Below are 16,554 nucleotides of genomic sequence, written 5' to 3'. Positions count from 1 at the left end.
CTTATCATTTTTTTTTCTAAAGTAACACATCGATACGATATTCCCGAGTATATCTATATACTCTGTTTTACCAAAGACGAACAAATACGAATCTACGGAAGTTTACAATAAGAAGTGTTGTTTTGACTTTGTAGGCTTCATGGTTCTTTCAAATATTACGGGTAAAAGTTTTATAGTTCGGTGTACTCGTGATACACCTTACACAGGATTATTTAAAGAAACTTTGGGCAAATGTGCAATCGTTTTCATAAGTCATCCCATAAAATTTGATCCCCTTTTTTAGCACTCTAGTATTACACTTGTTTCGATTTAAATCACAGTTAGAAAGCATTGGAACAAACCCAAACTTTTAAAACATGTGTTTAGGACAGTTCATAAAACAGCACTGAAACTTTAATCAAGTTACGTATAATTGCATGTTATTGTTTAAATAGCTCACTACGTATTTTGATTGTTTTTATTGGGAAATTATAGATTTCAGTTACTTTATAATATCTTACTTAAATGTGAATTAAATTTAGTTTGAAAAAATTAGTTGTAGAATTTTATTGGTTCGTTTAAATAAGTCATTACGTATTTTGTTTTTCTTGTAGTACATCTTTCAGTTTCTATTGTGAAATCATAATATAAATCACAGTATAATTTGTTAGATTATTGAGTGGTTTATTTAAAATAAAATGTTCTCGGAATAGTACAACAATTATCATCGTTTGAATTCTTAAAACTTTAAACAGCCAGATTATTTCGTCTTAAAATCATTGAAATTTTCATGTAGGAATAGTTAAAATTGTTTTTAAATATCACAACGGCTATTAAATATAGTGTTCCAAGATTTTTTTTACTGTTTTATTCAATTTAGCCTATTTTTCATTATTTTAATGTTTATTCAATTTAGCCTGTTTTAAATTGTTTATAAATTTTACTGTTTTATTCAATTTAGCCTGTTTAAATGGTTTAAACTTATTTTTTTTACTGTTTTATTCACTTCTGCCCGTTTTAAATTGTTTTTCTTCGTTTACGTTCAATTTAGCCTGTTGGGTTTTCTTCGTCTATGTTCCATTTAGCCTGTTTTTCAATTTAGCCTATATTTTAAATTAGTTTTTCTTCGTTTATGTTCAATTTAGCCTATTCTAAATTGTTTTTCTTCGTTTATGTTCAATTTAGCCTCTTCGTTTATGTTCAATTTAGCCTATTCTAAGAATTGTTTTTCTTCGTTTTTAAATTGTTTTTCTTCGTTTATGTTCAATTTAGCCTATTCTAAATTGTTTTTCTTCGTTTGTGTTCAATTTAGCCTATTCTAAATTGTTATTTCTTCGTTTACGTTCAATTTAGCCCTGTTTTAAAGTGTTTTTCAAATTAGCTTGTTTTGAATTGTTTATCTTCGTTTATGCAATTCAATTTAGCTTGTTTTGAATTGTTTTTCTTCGTTTATGTTTCAATTTAGCTTGTTTTGAATTGTTTATGTTCAATTTAGCCTGTTCTAAATTGTTCTTAATGTTCAATTTTGCCAGTTTTAAATTATTTATTTTTTTACTGTTTTATTAAAATGTTTCTATACATAATTTATGCCGAAATATAGATCCTCTGCTTTATCTTAGGTAACACATGTCATATGAATAGATCTTGTCATACACCGTTTACGATTTGGAGTTTAATATTATATTCACTTTCGATTTAAGGTTTATATAATTAATTTACAGTCTCAAATTTTATTCATTTATTTCGATTAACTAAAAACACCGAATATTTTTTATTTATACCATTTAAGGTTTATAATTAATTTACAATCTCAAATTTTATTCATTTATTTCGATTAACTAAAAACACCGAATATTTTTTATTTATACCATTTAAGGTTTATAATTAATTTACAATCCCAAATTTTATTCATTTATTTCGATTAACTAAAGTTCACCGAATATTTTTTATTTATACCATTTAAGGTTTATAATTAATTTACAATCCCAAATTTTATTCATTTATTTGGATTAACTAAAAACACCGAATATTTTTATTTATATCATATGAAAAATCCCATAAAATTTAGCTTATTTATTATATAACAATAACGACGACTTACAGGGAAGTTTCGTGTAGTTTCTGTATATTTAGGAGAGTCGTCGACCCCGTCCTCAAGGCTTCCAAACTAACGCTGAATGGGGCGACCGGGCTTGGCGGCGATTCACTCACTGCAATGAAACAAAGTAACAGGATTTTAGTCACGTCAAAAAATAGCCATTTATTCCAATGTTTTTCAAAAATCATAAATATCGTCTGTGTTGGACAGCTTTAAAGTTTATAAAACTTGTTTTTACATATAAATGCAGCAGAAGTAAAAATAACAATTCCTAGGTTTTTCAAAATAACATAAGCATTGTCTTTTACATTTGAAAATTGTACCAAAAGTAAAATCTAAATAGTCTGCTAAAAATTTTGACCATGGCTATATCTATATATTATTGGGTACGAATTATATAATAGCAATCACTACTAACAAAGCACATTTATGAAGGAATGTGACAGTAACACACAGAACAATATATTTGAATTTTTCTTTTGACAAACATCATGAACTTGCTATACACTGTAAATATTACGTCTCAACAAAATTAATACCTACTTAATTCTTTACACCTCAGGCAGAAGGAATCCCCATTTCACCCAACACAGCTGCCCTCCCATTCCGCATTACTATAATGATGGGCATCTTTCCCATTACCATTTGACAATAGCTGCGCTCCTCATCACTACGAACTTTCACCATTAGCACCCATTATGTATGCCAGTGTATTTCCAGACCGTAGGTGTCTAGGAAAAGACCACTCTCTATAGCATATAAACCAGCGTAATCAATCTATGTTAGCACAGACCAATGATTTCCCTAATGGTTGTATTTCTTCAACATGTTAGAGACAAACAACTTTTGAGGAACCCCGTGAATGAGTTTTAACGTTACGGCCAGGTTTATTTTCTTTCTCTTCATTATATTAGCTGCCTTGTGAAAAAATAGTTTCTCTAATTATTAAGATATGTCGATCAATATTCTTGTCAGTCGTCCAAGAAAACAAGGAAAATATTAATTAATCGTGTAAACACATGCATTTCCCCATATCTCCAAAACATTACCGACTCTCAATTTCATTTGATAATGTAGCTTTCGGTGGTGGGGCCATTCAGTTTATATAGCTTACCAAAGCCGCCAGAAGTCTAACGATATTAATTCTCTCTCTCAATGGGCCCAGTCGTCCCAACTTTGAAAATTTTTAATATTCATATTCGTCTCAAGTGAAATATAAACTAGGTGGATAAATTTTGTGTCTCTGAGTGCTTATTGCAAACCCAAGTTGAAGTCTTATGTGTTTATCTATGTAAACTAAAATCTAGTTGTTCTTTAAAGTACGAATGACACCTAAACCTCAATCATTATAACACCACTGGTCTCTCAATTTTCCATGTCCAACCCATAGCATCCTGTATCAAAAAGATATTTTTATTCTCTAAATCAACCAGTCTCACAGCTTGCTAGCCGTCAATATCTCCCAGTTACCCTAGTCAAAAGACCTACATGTCCTATACCAACTGTCAATTTTCCCTGATAATGTTAACGTCCTCTACAGCATGAGAACATTATCGATCTAGTTATTTTGACTGTCAATTTTCCCTTAATGTTAACGTCCTCTACAGCATGAGAACATTATATGTTAACGTCCTCTACAGCATGAGAACATTATCGATCTAGCTATTTTGACTGTCAATTTTCCCTTAATGTTAACGTCCTCTACAGCATGAGAACATTATCGATCTAGTTATTTTGGTAAAATCTGATAGTAGGTCTTAGTTTTGTGGTCTGGCCATTTTCACACTACAGAGAATCAAGTTCCCTGATATATTGCTTTGAATGGGAATAAAAGATGGTCAAATAAAGTACAGTATGTCAAATTTAGATTTTCGTCCTATTTTATTTAGTAGATCAAATTTAATTTCCGACCCCAGTTTTCTCTATCAAATCAAATTTGTAAATTTATTGTAATCATATTATAATTTCTTAGCAATATACTTTTTGAATGAAAACAGTCTGGGTTTTTTGCTGTCTCTTTGCAATATTAAAAATTTTTGATCAAAATTTAATTTCCGACCCCAGTTTTCTCTATCAAATCAAATTTGTAAATTTATTGTAATCATATTATAATTTCTTAGCAATATACTTTTTGAATGAAAACAGTCTGTCTTGGTTTTTTGCTGTCTCTTTGCAATATTAAAAATTTTTGAATGAAAACAGTCTGTCTGGGTTTTTTGCTGTCAATCTTATGAAAACGTCAAGTCTGTCTTGTCTTATTTTCGTCCTCAGTTTACTGGTGAAATTTTACCTCGCTCTATATTATCAAAAAAACGTCTTGAATGAAAAAGTCTGTCTGATATTTTTACCCTGTCAATCTTACTGCCGTTTCTATATTATATAACACGTCTAATGAAAAAGTATGTGTGGTATTTTGCCTAGTCAATCTTACTGTCGTTTCTATATATAAAACGTCTTGAATGAAAAAAGTCTGTGATTTTTTGCCCTGTCAATCTTATTGTCGTCTCTATATTACCTGTCAATCTTATTGTCGTTTCAATATTAAAAACGTCTTGAATGAAAAAGTCTGATTTTTTGCCCTGTCAATCTTATTGTCGTCTCTATATTACCTGTCAATCTTATTGTCGTTCTGTTCTGTCCTGTCAATCTTACTGTCGTCGTTTTATAATATAAAGTCTGTCTGGTATTTTGCCCTGTCAATCTTATTGTCGTTCTGTCCTGTCAATCTTACTGTCGTCTCTATATTATGAAACGTCTAATGAAAATGTCTGTCTGGTATTTTGCCCTGTCAATCTTACTGTCCTCTATATTATAAAACGTCTTGAATGAAATTGTCGTTTCTATATTATGAAACGTCTAATGAAAAAGTCTATCTGGTATTTTGCCCTGTCAATCTTATTGTCGTTTCCATATTATAAAACGTCTTTCATTAAAGTCAGTCTGATTTTTTGCCCTGTCAATCTTATTGTCGTTTCTATATTATAAAACGTCTGATGAAAAAGTCAGTCTGATTTTTTGCCCTGTCAATCTTATTGTCGTTTCTATATTATAAAACGTCTGATGAAAAAGTCAGTCTGATTTTTTGCCCTGTCAATCTTATTGTCGTCTCTATATTACCTGTCAATCTTATTGTCGTTTCCATATTATAAAACGTCTTTCATTAAAGTCAGTCTGATTTTTTGCCCTGTCAATCTTATTGTCGTTTCTATATTATAAAACGTTTAACGAAAAAGTCAGTCTGATTTTTTGCCCTGTCAATCTTTTTGTCGTTTCTGTCATGTCTTACTGTCATTTCTACATTATAAAACGTCTGATTTTTTTCCCTGTCAATCTGTCGTTTCTATATTATAAAACCGTCTTGAATGAAATTGTCGTTTCTATATTATAAAACGTCTTATGAAAAAGTCTGTCTGGATTTCTTGCCCTGTCAATCTTACTGTCGTTTCTATACTATAAAATGTCTAATGAAAAAATCGGTCTAGATAGCTTACTGTCGTTTCTATATTATAAAATGTCTAATGAAAAAGTCGGTCTAGATATCTTACTGTCGCTTCTATATTATAAAACGTCTTACTGTCGTTTCTATATTATAAAATGTCTAATGAAAAAGTCTGTCTAGATATCTTACTGTCGCTTCTATATTATAAAACGTCTAATGAAAAAGTCTGTCAATGTCAATCTTGTTGTCGTTTCTATGAATGAAAAAGTCTGTCAATCTTGTTGTCGTTTCTATATTATACAACGTCTTGAATGAAATTGTCGTTTCTATGAATGAAAAAGTCTGTCAATCTTGTTGTCATTTCTATATTATAAAACGTCTTGAATGACTATGAATGAAAAAGTCTGTCATATACAACGTCTTGAATGAAATTGTCGTTTCTATGAATGAAAAAGTCTGTCAATCTTGTTGTCATTTCTATATTATAAAACGTCTTGAATGACTATGAATGAAAAAGTCTGTCAATCTTGTTGTCATTTCTATATTATAAAACGTCTTGAATGAAAAAGTCTGTCTGGTAATCTGCCCTGCCAATCTTATTGTCGTTTCTGTCCTGTCAATCTTATTGTCGTTTCTATATTATAAAACGTCTTGAATGAAAAAGTCTGTCTGGTATTTTGCCCTGTCAATCTTACTGTGATTTCTATATTATAAAACATCTTGAATGAAAAAGTTTGTCTGATTTTTCCCTGTCAATCTTACTGTCGTTTCTATATAAACGTCTTGAATGAAAGTCTTGACTGATTTTTTGCCCTGTATGAAAGTCTTGACTGATTTTTTGTCCTGTCATTTCTTATTTTCGTCCTCAGTTTACTGGTCAAATTTTCTCTCTATCTAAAAACGTCTTGAATGAAAAACAAAGGCCAGTTATTCTAATTTTCGTCCTCAGTTTAATATTTTTTTGCCCTGTCAATTAAAAACAATGCCTGGTTTTTTTCCTTGGTAATCTTATTCCGATCATTCAACATCTTGAAAGAAAACAAAGAAAGTCTAGTTTTTTGGCCTGTAATTCTTTTTCTTTGATATTCAGTTGTTCTTCAAATCAATCTCAACGGTTCAAAGTTGTGTTTCCCCTATCCCAATACAGGTCATTTAACATTTCAAAGTTAACTGATATCTGAATTCTACATACAGTAGTGTTTTGAATGAGAACAAAGTTGGTTATGTGTAAGAAATTTTGGTCTGTCTAATCTCAAGGTTTCAAAATTTCATACAGTAGTGTTTTGAATGAGAACAAAGTTGGTTATGTGTAAGAAATTTTGGTCTGTCTAATCTCAAGGTTTCAAAATTTCAAAGTTAATTGATATCTCAAATACACCTCTGTGCTCCAAAAGAGAACAGTCAGTCGTAAGTTGAATTGGTCGGTCAAGTTTCCCCTATTTCTAAATTGGTACTTAAGTTTCCTACACCATTCAATTGATGTGCTACCAATGAGAACAGATTTGGTAGTAAAATACTTGGTCAAACTTTCTAAATCAATTGGTTTCCCTAAGCCTAAAGTCCTTCAACATCTCAACTTAAATGTTTCTAGAGCAAACTTGACCTAAATTAACTGGTCTGTCATTTTTCTCTCCCTTTAATCAGTCATTCATCGGGTTAAATGAGAGCACCTTCATTCAACATCTAAAAATTAAGTTTTCCTAAAACAAACTTGTTGATCCTGATTCTAAATCATTTGGTTTATTGTCTAGTCGTCATTCAACGTCTCAAGTTGAGTTTCCCTGTATCCCATAACTAATCATTTTCTTTATCGAATTTTAGTCATTCAAGGTCTCAAATGAGAAATGAGAGTTGTAAATGTTCCTTAATTGGTTTGCCAAATTTCCTTATGTCTGCCTAATCAAGTCATTCAACATCTCAAAGTTTGTTCCACAACAATGTGCTTCGAATAAGAAAAATATTCTGTATTTGGCGTCTCAAATTTTCTCTGCTTCGAATAAGAAAAAAATTCTGTATTTGGCGTCTCAAATTTTCTCTATGTACAAACATTAGTCGACATTTCAAAGGTAATTGAATAATCAACTTTCCATAATCAATATCTAATTTAACCCACGATTACGCTTTATCAACCTACATGTCATTTCAAAGAACCTATTATAGAGATTACGAACAAAAGATTAATGAATTTGCCATCTCTAAAAAAACCAGAAATCCCGTACAAAAATTAAGATTCAATCTTTTTGACTCAAATAACGATTGCACAATGGAGAAGGTCAAGAAGGGGTCGTCTTCTGGAGTATGATTAATTGCAACACTTGCATTACGGCCAACCAATTCATTTGAGTGAGGTCAGGTCTGTTTTTTTTTCATGGCTGACCTATAGTTGCCCCTTGAGCTTTGCTTGTTGAGTAGTGGTTCTTTAACCTACTTTTCAAATGGATTATCGAGAAAGAAATGATCACTCTTTGGTAAGGGATATATAAAAATTAAATCAATCAAGATAAAGAGGGATTTAATGAAAACTAATAATTTGGCTAAAGGTCAGATAAGTCTATCCTAACTGATTTCTTTTGACTACGGTCAATAAGCTCACTCCATCCAACCGATTTTGCTTAAGGCGAAATTGACTTTAAACAAGGTTTTGCTTGGTGTCCCCCCCACCCCCCCCCCCAAAAAAATTCATCTATTCGTTTTTCAATAAACCCATTATGTTCATCCCCCTCTTCTCATTTTGTTTCGCCAAAGGTCTATTTAAAGCTCATCATCCTACCTTCTATATTTTGCCTAAGGCCAAATATGAATTGTCCTACCCTAATTTTTCCTTTTGAGTAAATGCCAAATAGTTTTCGTCATATACATTTTACGCCTACGATAAACATCACCCTACCTATTTTTTTTTTCCTCAAGGCTATATATAACTTAACCATCCTACTCTTTTCAGATCCAATAAGAGTCTTCCTAACAAAAGCAACACCTTCAAAAATTGCAAAAATCAAGACACCACTCACCTGCTTTTAGCGAGAGGTCGAGGCCGAGGGTTTGAAGGGCAAAGGATGGGAATGTGGGTACTTTGAGGACGACTCCGGGGTGATCCTTGAGCGTCTTGCAATTTGTGTGTTGAGAATCAGTTGACGTCTTGGTGGCCCTTACGCTAAGGTCCACAGGTTCCACCTGTTCCGGGGGAACCTCAGCCTGAAAGAATAAAAAGGATAGGGACTTACAATCAAAATTTTCTTTAGTAGATTTTATGTAAGTAGCTCTGTTGTATGTTAAATGATATTAAAATTTGTAAATAGTAGACTAAAAGCTCTCTTATATGTGCTGGATGAAATTAAAATTGCACTAAACTGAATATAGTGGTCGAATTTTGTTTATATTTAACACTATGCTCTTTTGATTTTTGATCCAGAATCATACAAATTATAATTTTTAAAATCTGAGTTATAATATATAGTATAATATAATGGTAAAGCTTTTACATAAACTTTTAATTAGCCAAATAATAAATTATCAATTAACCATATAATTTTATAATTAACCAAATAAATAAACAACCATAATTTTTGTAATGAACCAATTAGTAAACTTTTAATTTGCCAAATAACACATGTTCAGTTTAGCATTCTTTTGAAAATCATTCTTTTTTTCATTTCAGTATTGCACCAGCGATCGATCTAAACCGGAAACGATTTCACCTCCCAGAGCAAGGCAAGGTCCTTTTATTTTGAATGCTACACAGACCAGCGACCTTTGCAACAACGTTGAGAGTAAAAATACCTCGCGATAGAAATGTTCTCACCTCCTTGGATGTCATATTAGGATGCATGATTGAACGCTTGGCTAGGGCTGGTACCTTAAGCAGCACTGGGGCAAAGCTGACGCCCTCACTCACGCCTACACGCTGCAAGAACAAGAAGAAGAAAAGGAATGAAACATCTATGCAGATAAATTAAAATACTTAATTGTAGATACAAAATAACAGGAACACAATGGAGTTATCATCACTTCAATTAATTTTCATGGAATGACTTAGAGGAAAATTGTATATAAAAATAACAATGGAACTCCAGCATTTTGATTAATTTTGAAATCATTAACTTTAAATTAAAATTGTATATAAAAATAACAATGGAACTCCAGCATTTCAATTAATAATTCATCACTTCAATTAATTTTCATGGAATGACTTAGAGGAAAATTGTATATAAAAATAACAATGGAACTCCAGCATTTTGATTAATTTTGAATTCATTAACTTTAAATTAAAATTGTATAATAAAATATCAATGGAACCCAAGGGAGTATAATATAGCCTTTCAATTAATTTTCGATGATTAACTTGAAGATTAAGTAAATTAGATGAACAAATATTATATCAAAAATATAAAATTCACTGAAAGGGTATTTTATAAAGATCTAATTATTTATAACCACTGCATAAGAGAGAATGCATGAAATTATACATTAAAAATAAATATATTACATTTAATTTTCCTATGTTATATTTAGCATTTAACAAATCTAAAAGTGTAATCAAATCTCTGGTGAATTAATCTAATCAAACTGATTAAAACCAAATTTCAACATATCAGTTAGTAAATGATCTAAATCTTAACTAATCCAAAAAGAAAAGGAATTATCAGTTCATCCAAATCACTTTGACATGATCAACAAATCCCAATTAAACAAAACAAGTCTTTGGTCTAAGTCACCAACAACGTTCCACACAAAAACTAGAAATTAATGACCAAATACATCGTTTGACCTCTCACTTGTAACAATAAATTCAAAACAAAATATAATTTGAACTTTCATGTAAAATAATCAGGACGCAGATTGTCACGTAGTCAAATCGTATACAATCAATACTCAAAAATCAGTCTGAATGAAATTAATATTGTCAGTCAGTCATTAAATAAAAAATAAAATTGCGCAATGAAGACCTAATAATGAGTATTTTCCCTCAAAAGACTTGCTACTTTCTCTTATGCTCATTGAATCACATTTTAGCACAAACGCATGCTTAAGTGTATTATTATTATTATTATTATTATTATTATTATTATTATTATTATTATTATTATTATTATTATTATTATTATTATTATTATTATTATTATTAGCCGAGCTACAGCCCTAGTAGGAAAAAGCAAGATACTATAAACCCAAGGGCTCCAACAGGTAAAAAAAAAAAGCCCAGTGAAGAAAGGAAATTAGGAAATAAATAAACGATGAGAACAAATTAACAATAAAATATTCTAAAACAGTAACATCAAAACAATATGTCATATATAAACGATAAAAAGACTTATGCCAGCCTGTTAACATAACATTGGCTACAGGTTTGAACTTTTGAAGTTCTACTGATTCAACTATACGATCAGGAAGATAATTCCACAACTTGGTCACAGTTGGAATAAAACTTCTAGAATACTGTTCAGTATAGAGTCTTGTGATAAAAAAGTACTACTATTAAGAAAACTTCAAATCATATCTCTCTCTCTCTCTCTCTCTCTCTCTCTCTCTCTCTCTCTCTCTCTCTCTCTCTCTCTCTCACTTTACTGATAGGACCAGTAAAGCAGACCTTAAAGTAAAGTAATAATAAAAAAATTACTAACTATTAAGAAAATTTCAAATCTCTCTCTCTCTCTCTCTCTCTCTCTCTCTCTCTCTCTCTCTCTCTCTCTTTACTGATATGACCAATAAAGCAGACCTTAAAGTAAAGCAAGTAATAATAGAAAATACTAACTATTAAGAAAACTTCAAATCTCTCTCTCTCTCTCTCTTTCTCTCTCTCTCTCTCTCTCTCTCTCTCTCTCTCTCTCTCTCTCTCTCTCTCTCTCTCTCTCTCTCTCTCTCTAACTCCCGTGTCCTTGCAGTTCATAATGAACACCCCAATTTTTCAGGATTACACATCAACTCTGCCGATGATTGATTATCAGACGAAATTCTATTCCCTTTTACCTTTTGTGCAGGCTTCCTTTGCACAATAGAGGGGGACGGCCTTGCATGACGTGGCGACAATAGGCCATCAACTCGTAGCCATCGTCCGTATGGAAAATTCATTATTTTCTATCCAGTTCCACTTCTCGAGTGAACTCAAAATTCATATGGATGGATGGTCAGGAAAAATTCTATTTTCGATCCAGCCTCACTTCAGAGAGTGAACTTAAAATTCATATGGAAGGATAGTCAGGAAAAATTCTATTTTCGATCCAGTTTCACTTCTCGAGTGAACTTAAAATTCATATGGAAGGATGGTCGGGGAAAATTCTATTTTCGATCCAGCCTCACTTCAAAAGAGTGACCTCAAAATTCATATGGATGGATTGTCGGGGAAAATTCATTATTTTCTATCCAGTTCCACTTCACGAGTGAACTCAAAATTCATATGGATGGATGGTCATGAAAAATTCTATTTTCGATCCAGTTCCACTTCTCGAGTGAACTCAAAATTCATATGGATGGATGGTCAGGAAAAATTCTATTTTCGATCCAGCTTCAATTCTCGAGTATGAACTCAAAATTCATATGGATGGATGGTCAGGAAAAATTCTATTTTCGATCCAGCTTCAATTCTCGAGTATGAACTCAAAATTCATATGGATGGATGGTCAGGAAATATTCTATTTTCGATCCAGCTTCAATTCTCGAGTATGAACTCAAAATTCATATGGATGGATGGTCAGGAAATATTCTATTTTCGATCCAGCTTCAATTCTCGAGTGTGAACTCAAAATTCATATGAATGGATGGTCAGGAAAAATTCTATTTTCGATCCAGCTTCACTTCTCGAGAGTGAATTCAAAATTCATATGGATGGTCAGAAAAAATTATATTTTCTATCCAGCTTCAATTCTCGAGTGTGAACTCAAAATTCATATGGATAGATGGTCAGGAAAAATTCTATTTTCGATCCAGCTTCAATTTTCGAGTGTGAACTCAAAATTCATATGGATGGATGGTCAGGAAAAATTATATTTTCGATCCAGCTTCAATTTTCGAGTGTGAACTCAAAATTCATATGAATGGATGGTCAGGAAAAATTCTATTTTCGATCCAGCCTCACTTCTCGAGAGTGAATTCAAAATTCATATGGATGGTCAGGAAAAATTCTATTTTCGATCCAGCTTCAATTTTCGAGTGTGAACTCAAAATTCATATGGATGGATGGTCAGGAAAAAATTATATTTTCGATCCAGCCTCACTTCTCGAGAGACCTCAAAATTCATATGGATGGATGGTCAGGAAATATTCTATTTTCGACCCAGCTTCAATTCTCGAGAGTGAATTCAAAATTCATATGGATGGTCAGGAAAAATTCTATTTTCGATCCAGCCTCACTTCTCTAGAGTGAACTCAAAATTAATTATTTTCTATCCAGCTTCAATTCTCGAGTAAACTCAAAATTCAATGTTTATTTTTTCTTTAACAGTGAAGTATTTAGTTTCGAGGCTACTTATTCTGAGGGATGTCATTGGAGCAAATTTACTTAAATATTCATAATTTTCTTTGAAGCCACATTTTGTATATTTTACACATTAAAGACATGAACAGTTAGTCATTGGATCTTTTTATCTGATGTTCTCCATGATTTTATGAGTTGTTCTTACACTAATTAAAACTTAAATAGTGGCGTAAATGGCGTTCACACACAAGGATGCGCTATCTAAATATGCAAACTTAAGTGGTATCGGTTTTTCTTTTTAGCGCGACATTAACTTGTGTTTACATTATTAATCTTACCATTGAAATTATATTATTAATCCAATTTATGCAGTAAATGTAAATTAAGAATAAAATCGTTTCTTGGAATTTTTCAAGTAATCAAGATTACAAATAATGGAATTTCACGTTGTGATATAAATAATCTCCAATAATAAAGTCAAGATGAAACATATTGAATTCAGCATATCATTATTGCGCCTCTCTCTCTCTCTCTCTCTCTCTCTCTCTCTCTCTCTCTCTCTCCTCTCCTCTCTCTCTCTCTCTCTCTCTCTCTCTACATTCAAACCCTTACTTATTCATAGAGGTCTTGCGCTGTTTTTATACATAAAATGTACATTGTTTTTATTTTCTTTAAAAAACACATTAACAATCACCACGATTTCCCTTCTATTATAATTTTTGATAAGTGGACAAGTAAGGTGGTCAATTAAAATTACTAGTTCTGGAAACTTAACTTTCACAAAGATTTTTGGAAGAAGAAAAATTAAAGATATCATTTACAAAAAAAACTTTCTTCCCCGAATGATCACATTTAAAATTTCATCTATCCGATAGAGTATTCTTGAGACAAGTGACGTGCAGTGGAACTTTCAAATATTTAGTTAGAATAAATGAGATCAAAATCAAACTTTCAAATATTTAGTTAGAATAAATGAGATCAAAATCAAACTTTCAAATATTTAAAGTGAAAATAAATGCGATCAAAATGAAACTTTGAAATATTTAAAAGTTAAAATAAATAAGAGCAAACTGAAACTTTCAAATATTTAAAGTTAAAAAAAAGATCAAAATGAAACTGACATATATTTAAAGTTAAAAATTAAACCAAAAAATAAAACTTAAGTATTTTAAAGAATAAAGGAGAGCAGATTTCAACTTTCAAATATCTAAACAATACCAAATTTACTGGACAATATAACTGCCTTTTGTAAAAGCCACGACACACCCCTCGGTGCCTCGAAAGAGGTTCCTCCCCCCCTTTCCTATACCCCGAACCCTCATAGGGGGTACCGCGGCATACGTGAGGAAGGGTATGTCGGGGCATGACCCTTATTGAATATTTCCACCTTCGATACCACAAGATAAGTATCTTCAAATAGTAATTATGCATACGGGAGGGGTCGTTAGGGAGCACGCTTCCTCGCATGATCGCATGGGTACCTTCCAAAAATTAAAAGATGTGAAATGATTTCTGGAAAACCTCCCGCAGGTGGAGAGAGAGAGAGAGAGAGAGAGAGAGAGAGAGAGAGAGAGAGAGAGAGAGAGAGAGAGAGCTGGAAAACTTCCCACAGGCAAAGGACACACACACACACAGAGAGAGAGAGAGAGAGAGAGGAGAGAGAGAGAGAGAGAGAGGAGAGAGAGAGAGAGAGCTGGAAAACTTCCCACAGGCAAAGGACACACACACACACAGAGAGAGAGAGAGAGAGAGAGAGAGAGAGAGAGAGAGAGAGAGAGAGAGAGAGCTGGAAAAACTTCCCACAGGCAAAGGACACACACACACACACACACACAGAGAGAGAGAGAGAGAGAGAGAGAGAGAGAGAGAGAGAGAGAGAGAGAGAGGAGCTGGAAAATCTCCCACGGATAAAGGGGGAGAGAGAGAGAAGATCTTTAAAACGATTAATGAAAAATAATGACAAGCGGTTTATTGGATAACAAGTATTCTAGGCATTATTTTTTAAATTTCTATTATTATTATTATTATTATTATTATTATTATTATTATTATTATTATTATTATTATTATTATTATTATTATTATTATTATTATTATAACAAGACAAGCTATAACCATAGTTGGAAAATCAAGATGCTGTAAGTCCAAGGGCTCCAACAGGGAAAAATAGCCCAGTGAGGTAGGGAAAGAAGGAAATAAATAAACAAAATAAGAAGTAATGGTATCGTTTCGTCAAATTATAAGCGTGCAACAAGCATAGTTAATATTTACATGATTTATTAGGCCCTTTCGATATTGAATCGCCTGAAATATACCGAAATTATTATGTAAAAACAATTTGATATCTATATATTCACATTCTTCGGTCACGCGAACATTTTTGTCAACAATATCTTAAAACAAATTTATTTTAATGTTGTTACTGTTCTGAAAATATTTTATTATTTCCTTGTTTCCTTTCCTCACTGGGCTATTTTCCCTGTTGGAGCCCCTGGGCTTATAGCATCCTGCTTTTCCAACTAAGATTGTAGCTTAGCAAATAATGATAATATTATAACATAGATCTAGATGCCATACATATGATATGTAATCAATAGTTAGTGTTTTTTATACACAGGACAGTCTTTTCGGCAAAAGTTCCAACGTTAAGATGAAGTCTAATGTTAGTGACACAAATTTTGTGCACACGTTGACTTCCAGTCCCAGACATCAGATTTACCCCCCATCTTGAAAGAAATCAAACTAGGATATACAACGAATAAAATTATTGCAAGCAGTGCAATAAATTATTACTGCTAGAGTAGCACATTCTTAATGAATTTACAACATATGTAATATAAGGATAAATGCTCGAAAAAAATATGTTTGGTCAAAATAAAGCCGGAACTTCATTCTTTTTTTTCACTGTACCTTCTTAATCCACAGAGCTAAACGGATACACATGCAGAAGAGAAGCATATATGACCACCTAACACGCCCAAAGACCTGCAAAGACCCTGAAGGTCTTGGAGAGAGAGAGAGAGAGAGAGAGAGAGAGAGAGAGAGAGAGAGAGAGAGAGAGAGAGAGAGAGAGAGAATGCTTCTTGCGAGAAAACCATTTAAATTCTTGCGACATTTTTCTTTGAAGTTACGATACAGAATCTCTTCTTAGAAGTCCTATATAATTTACAGGACGTAGATTAGCTGACTAAATCCCAGGAACTTTGCCTAACGAGATATTCAGCCTCTAAAAATTCACAATCCTACCAACAGTTTCACAACCTATTTTAAAGTTTCATAACACCACAGATATTCAGTCTTGTTTTGATGTCTCAGCCTAACGGAGTTATACAGCTTACTTTGATGTCTCCTTTTATCTGATATTCAGCCCATTCTGATACCTCATCTTACTACACATATACAGCCTCTTTAGATGTTTCAGTCTGCCAGAGGGATTCAGCCTATTTTGAAGTGTCATTCTGCCATTGATATTCAGCTTATTTTAAGATCTCATCCTATCAGAGGTATTCAGCCTATTTTGAGGTCTCATCCTGCCAGAGGTATTCAGCCTATTTTGAGGTCTCATCCTGCCAGAGGTATTCAGCCTATTTTGAGGTCTCATCCTGCCAGAGGTATTCAGCCTATTTTGAG

At 32.4% G+C, this 16,554-nt stretch overlaps 1 protein-coding gene and 1 long non-coding RNA gene across 6 annotated transcripts in view; one reads left to right on the top strand and one right to left on the bottom strand.

The window, feature by feature from the left end:
• Nucleotides 1–9,309, top strand: part of LOC137658440 (uncharacterized) — a 359,159-nt gene extending 349,850 nt beyond the window's left edge. The window contains exon 3 of the long non-coding RNA XR_011047331.1: nt 9,172–9,309. This is a non-coding gene — a long non-coding RNA (uncharacterized lncRNA). The remainder of the gene's footprint in view (nt 1–9,171) is intronic.
• The window catches only part of LOC137658439 (Krueppel-like factor 6), a 97,858-nt gene that overhangs the window by 8,262 nt on the left and 73,042 nt on the right, over nt 1–16,554 (bottom strand). For all 5 annotated transcript variants that reach the window (XR_011047330.1, XM_068393160.1, XM_068393158.1 and 2 more), the window contains 3 exons: nt 9,316–9,417; nt 8,525–8,708; nt 2,081–2,189 (listed from right to left, as the gene is read on the bottom strand). Coding sequence is in view for 4 of the 5 variants with exons in the window: in XM_068393160.1 (XP_068249261.1) it covers nt 2,081–2,189; nt 8,525–8,708; nt 9,316–9,417 (395 nt within the window). In the remaining variant the exon portion in view is untranslated. The remainder of the gene's footprint in view (nt 1–2,080; nt 2,190–8,524; nt 8,709–9,315; nt 9,418–16,554) is intronic.

The sequence above is a fragment of the Palaemon carinicauda genome, chromosome 19 (genome assembly GCF_036898095.1).
Source record: "Palaemon carinicauda isolate YSFRI2023 chromosome 19, ASM3689809v2, whole genome shotgun sequence".
Lineage (NCBI taxonomy): Eukaryota > Metazoa > Arthropoda > Malacostraca > Decapoda > Palaemonidae > Palaemon > Palaemon carinicauda.
This window is presented reverse-complemented; position numbering and strand designations above follow the sequence as displayed.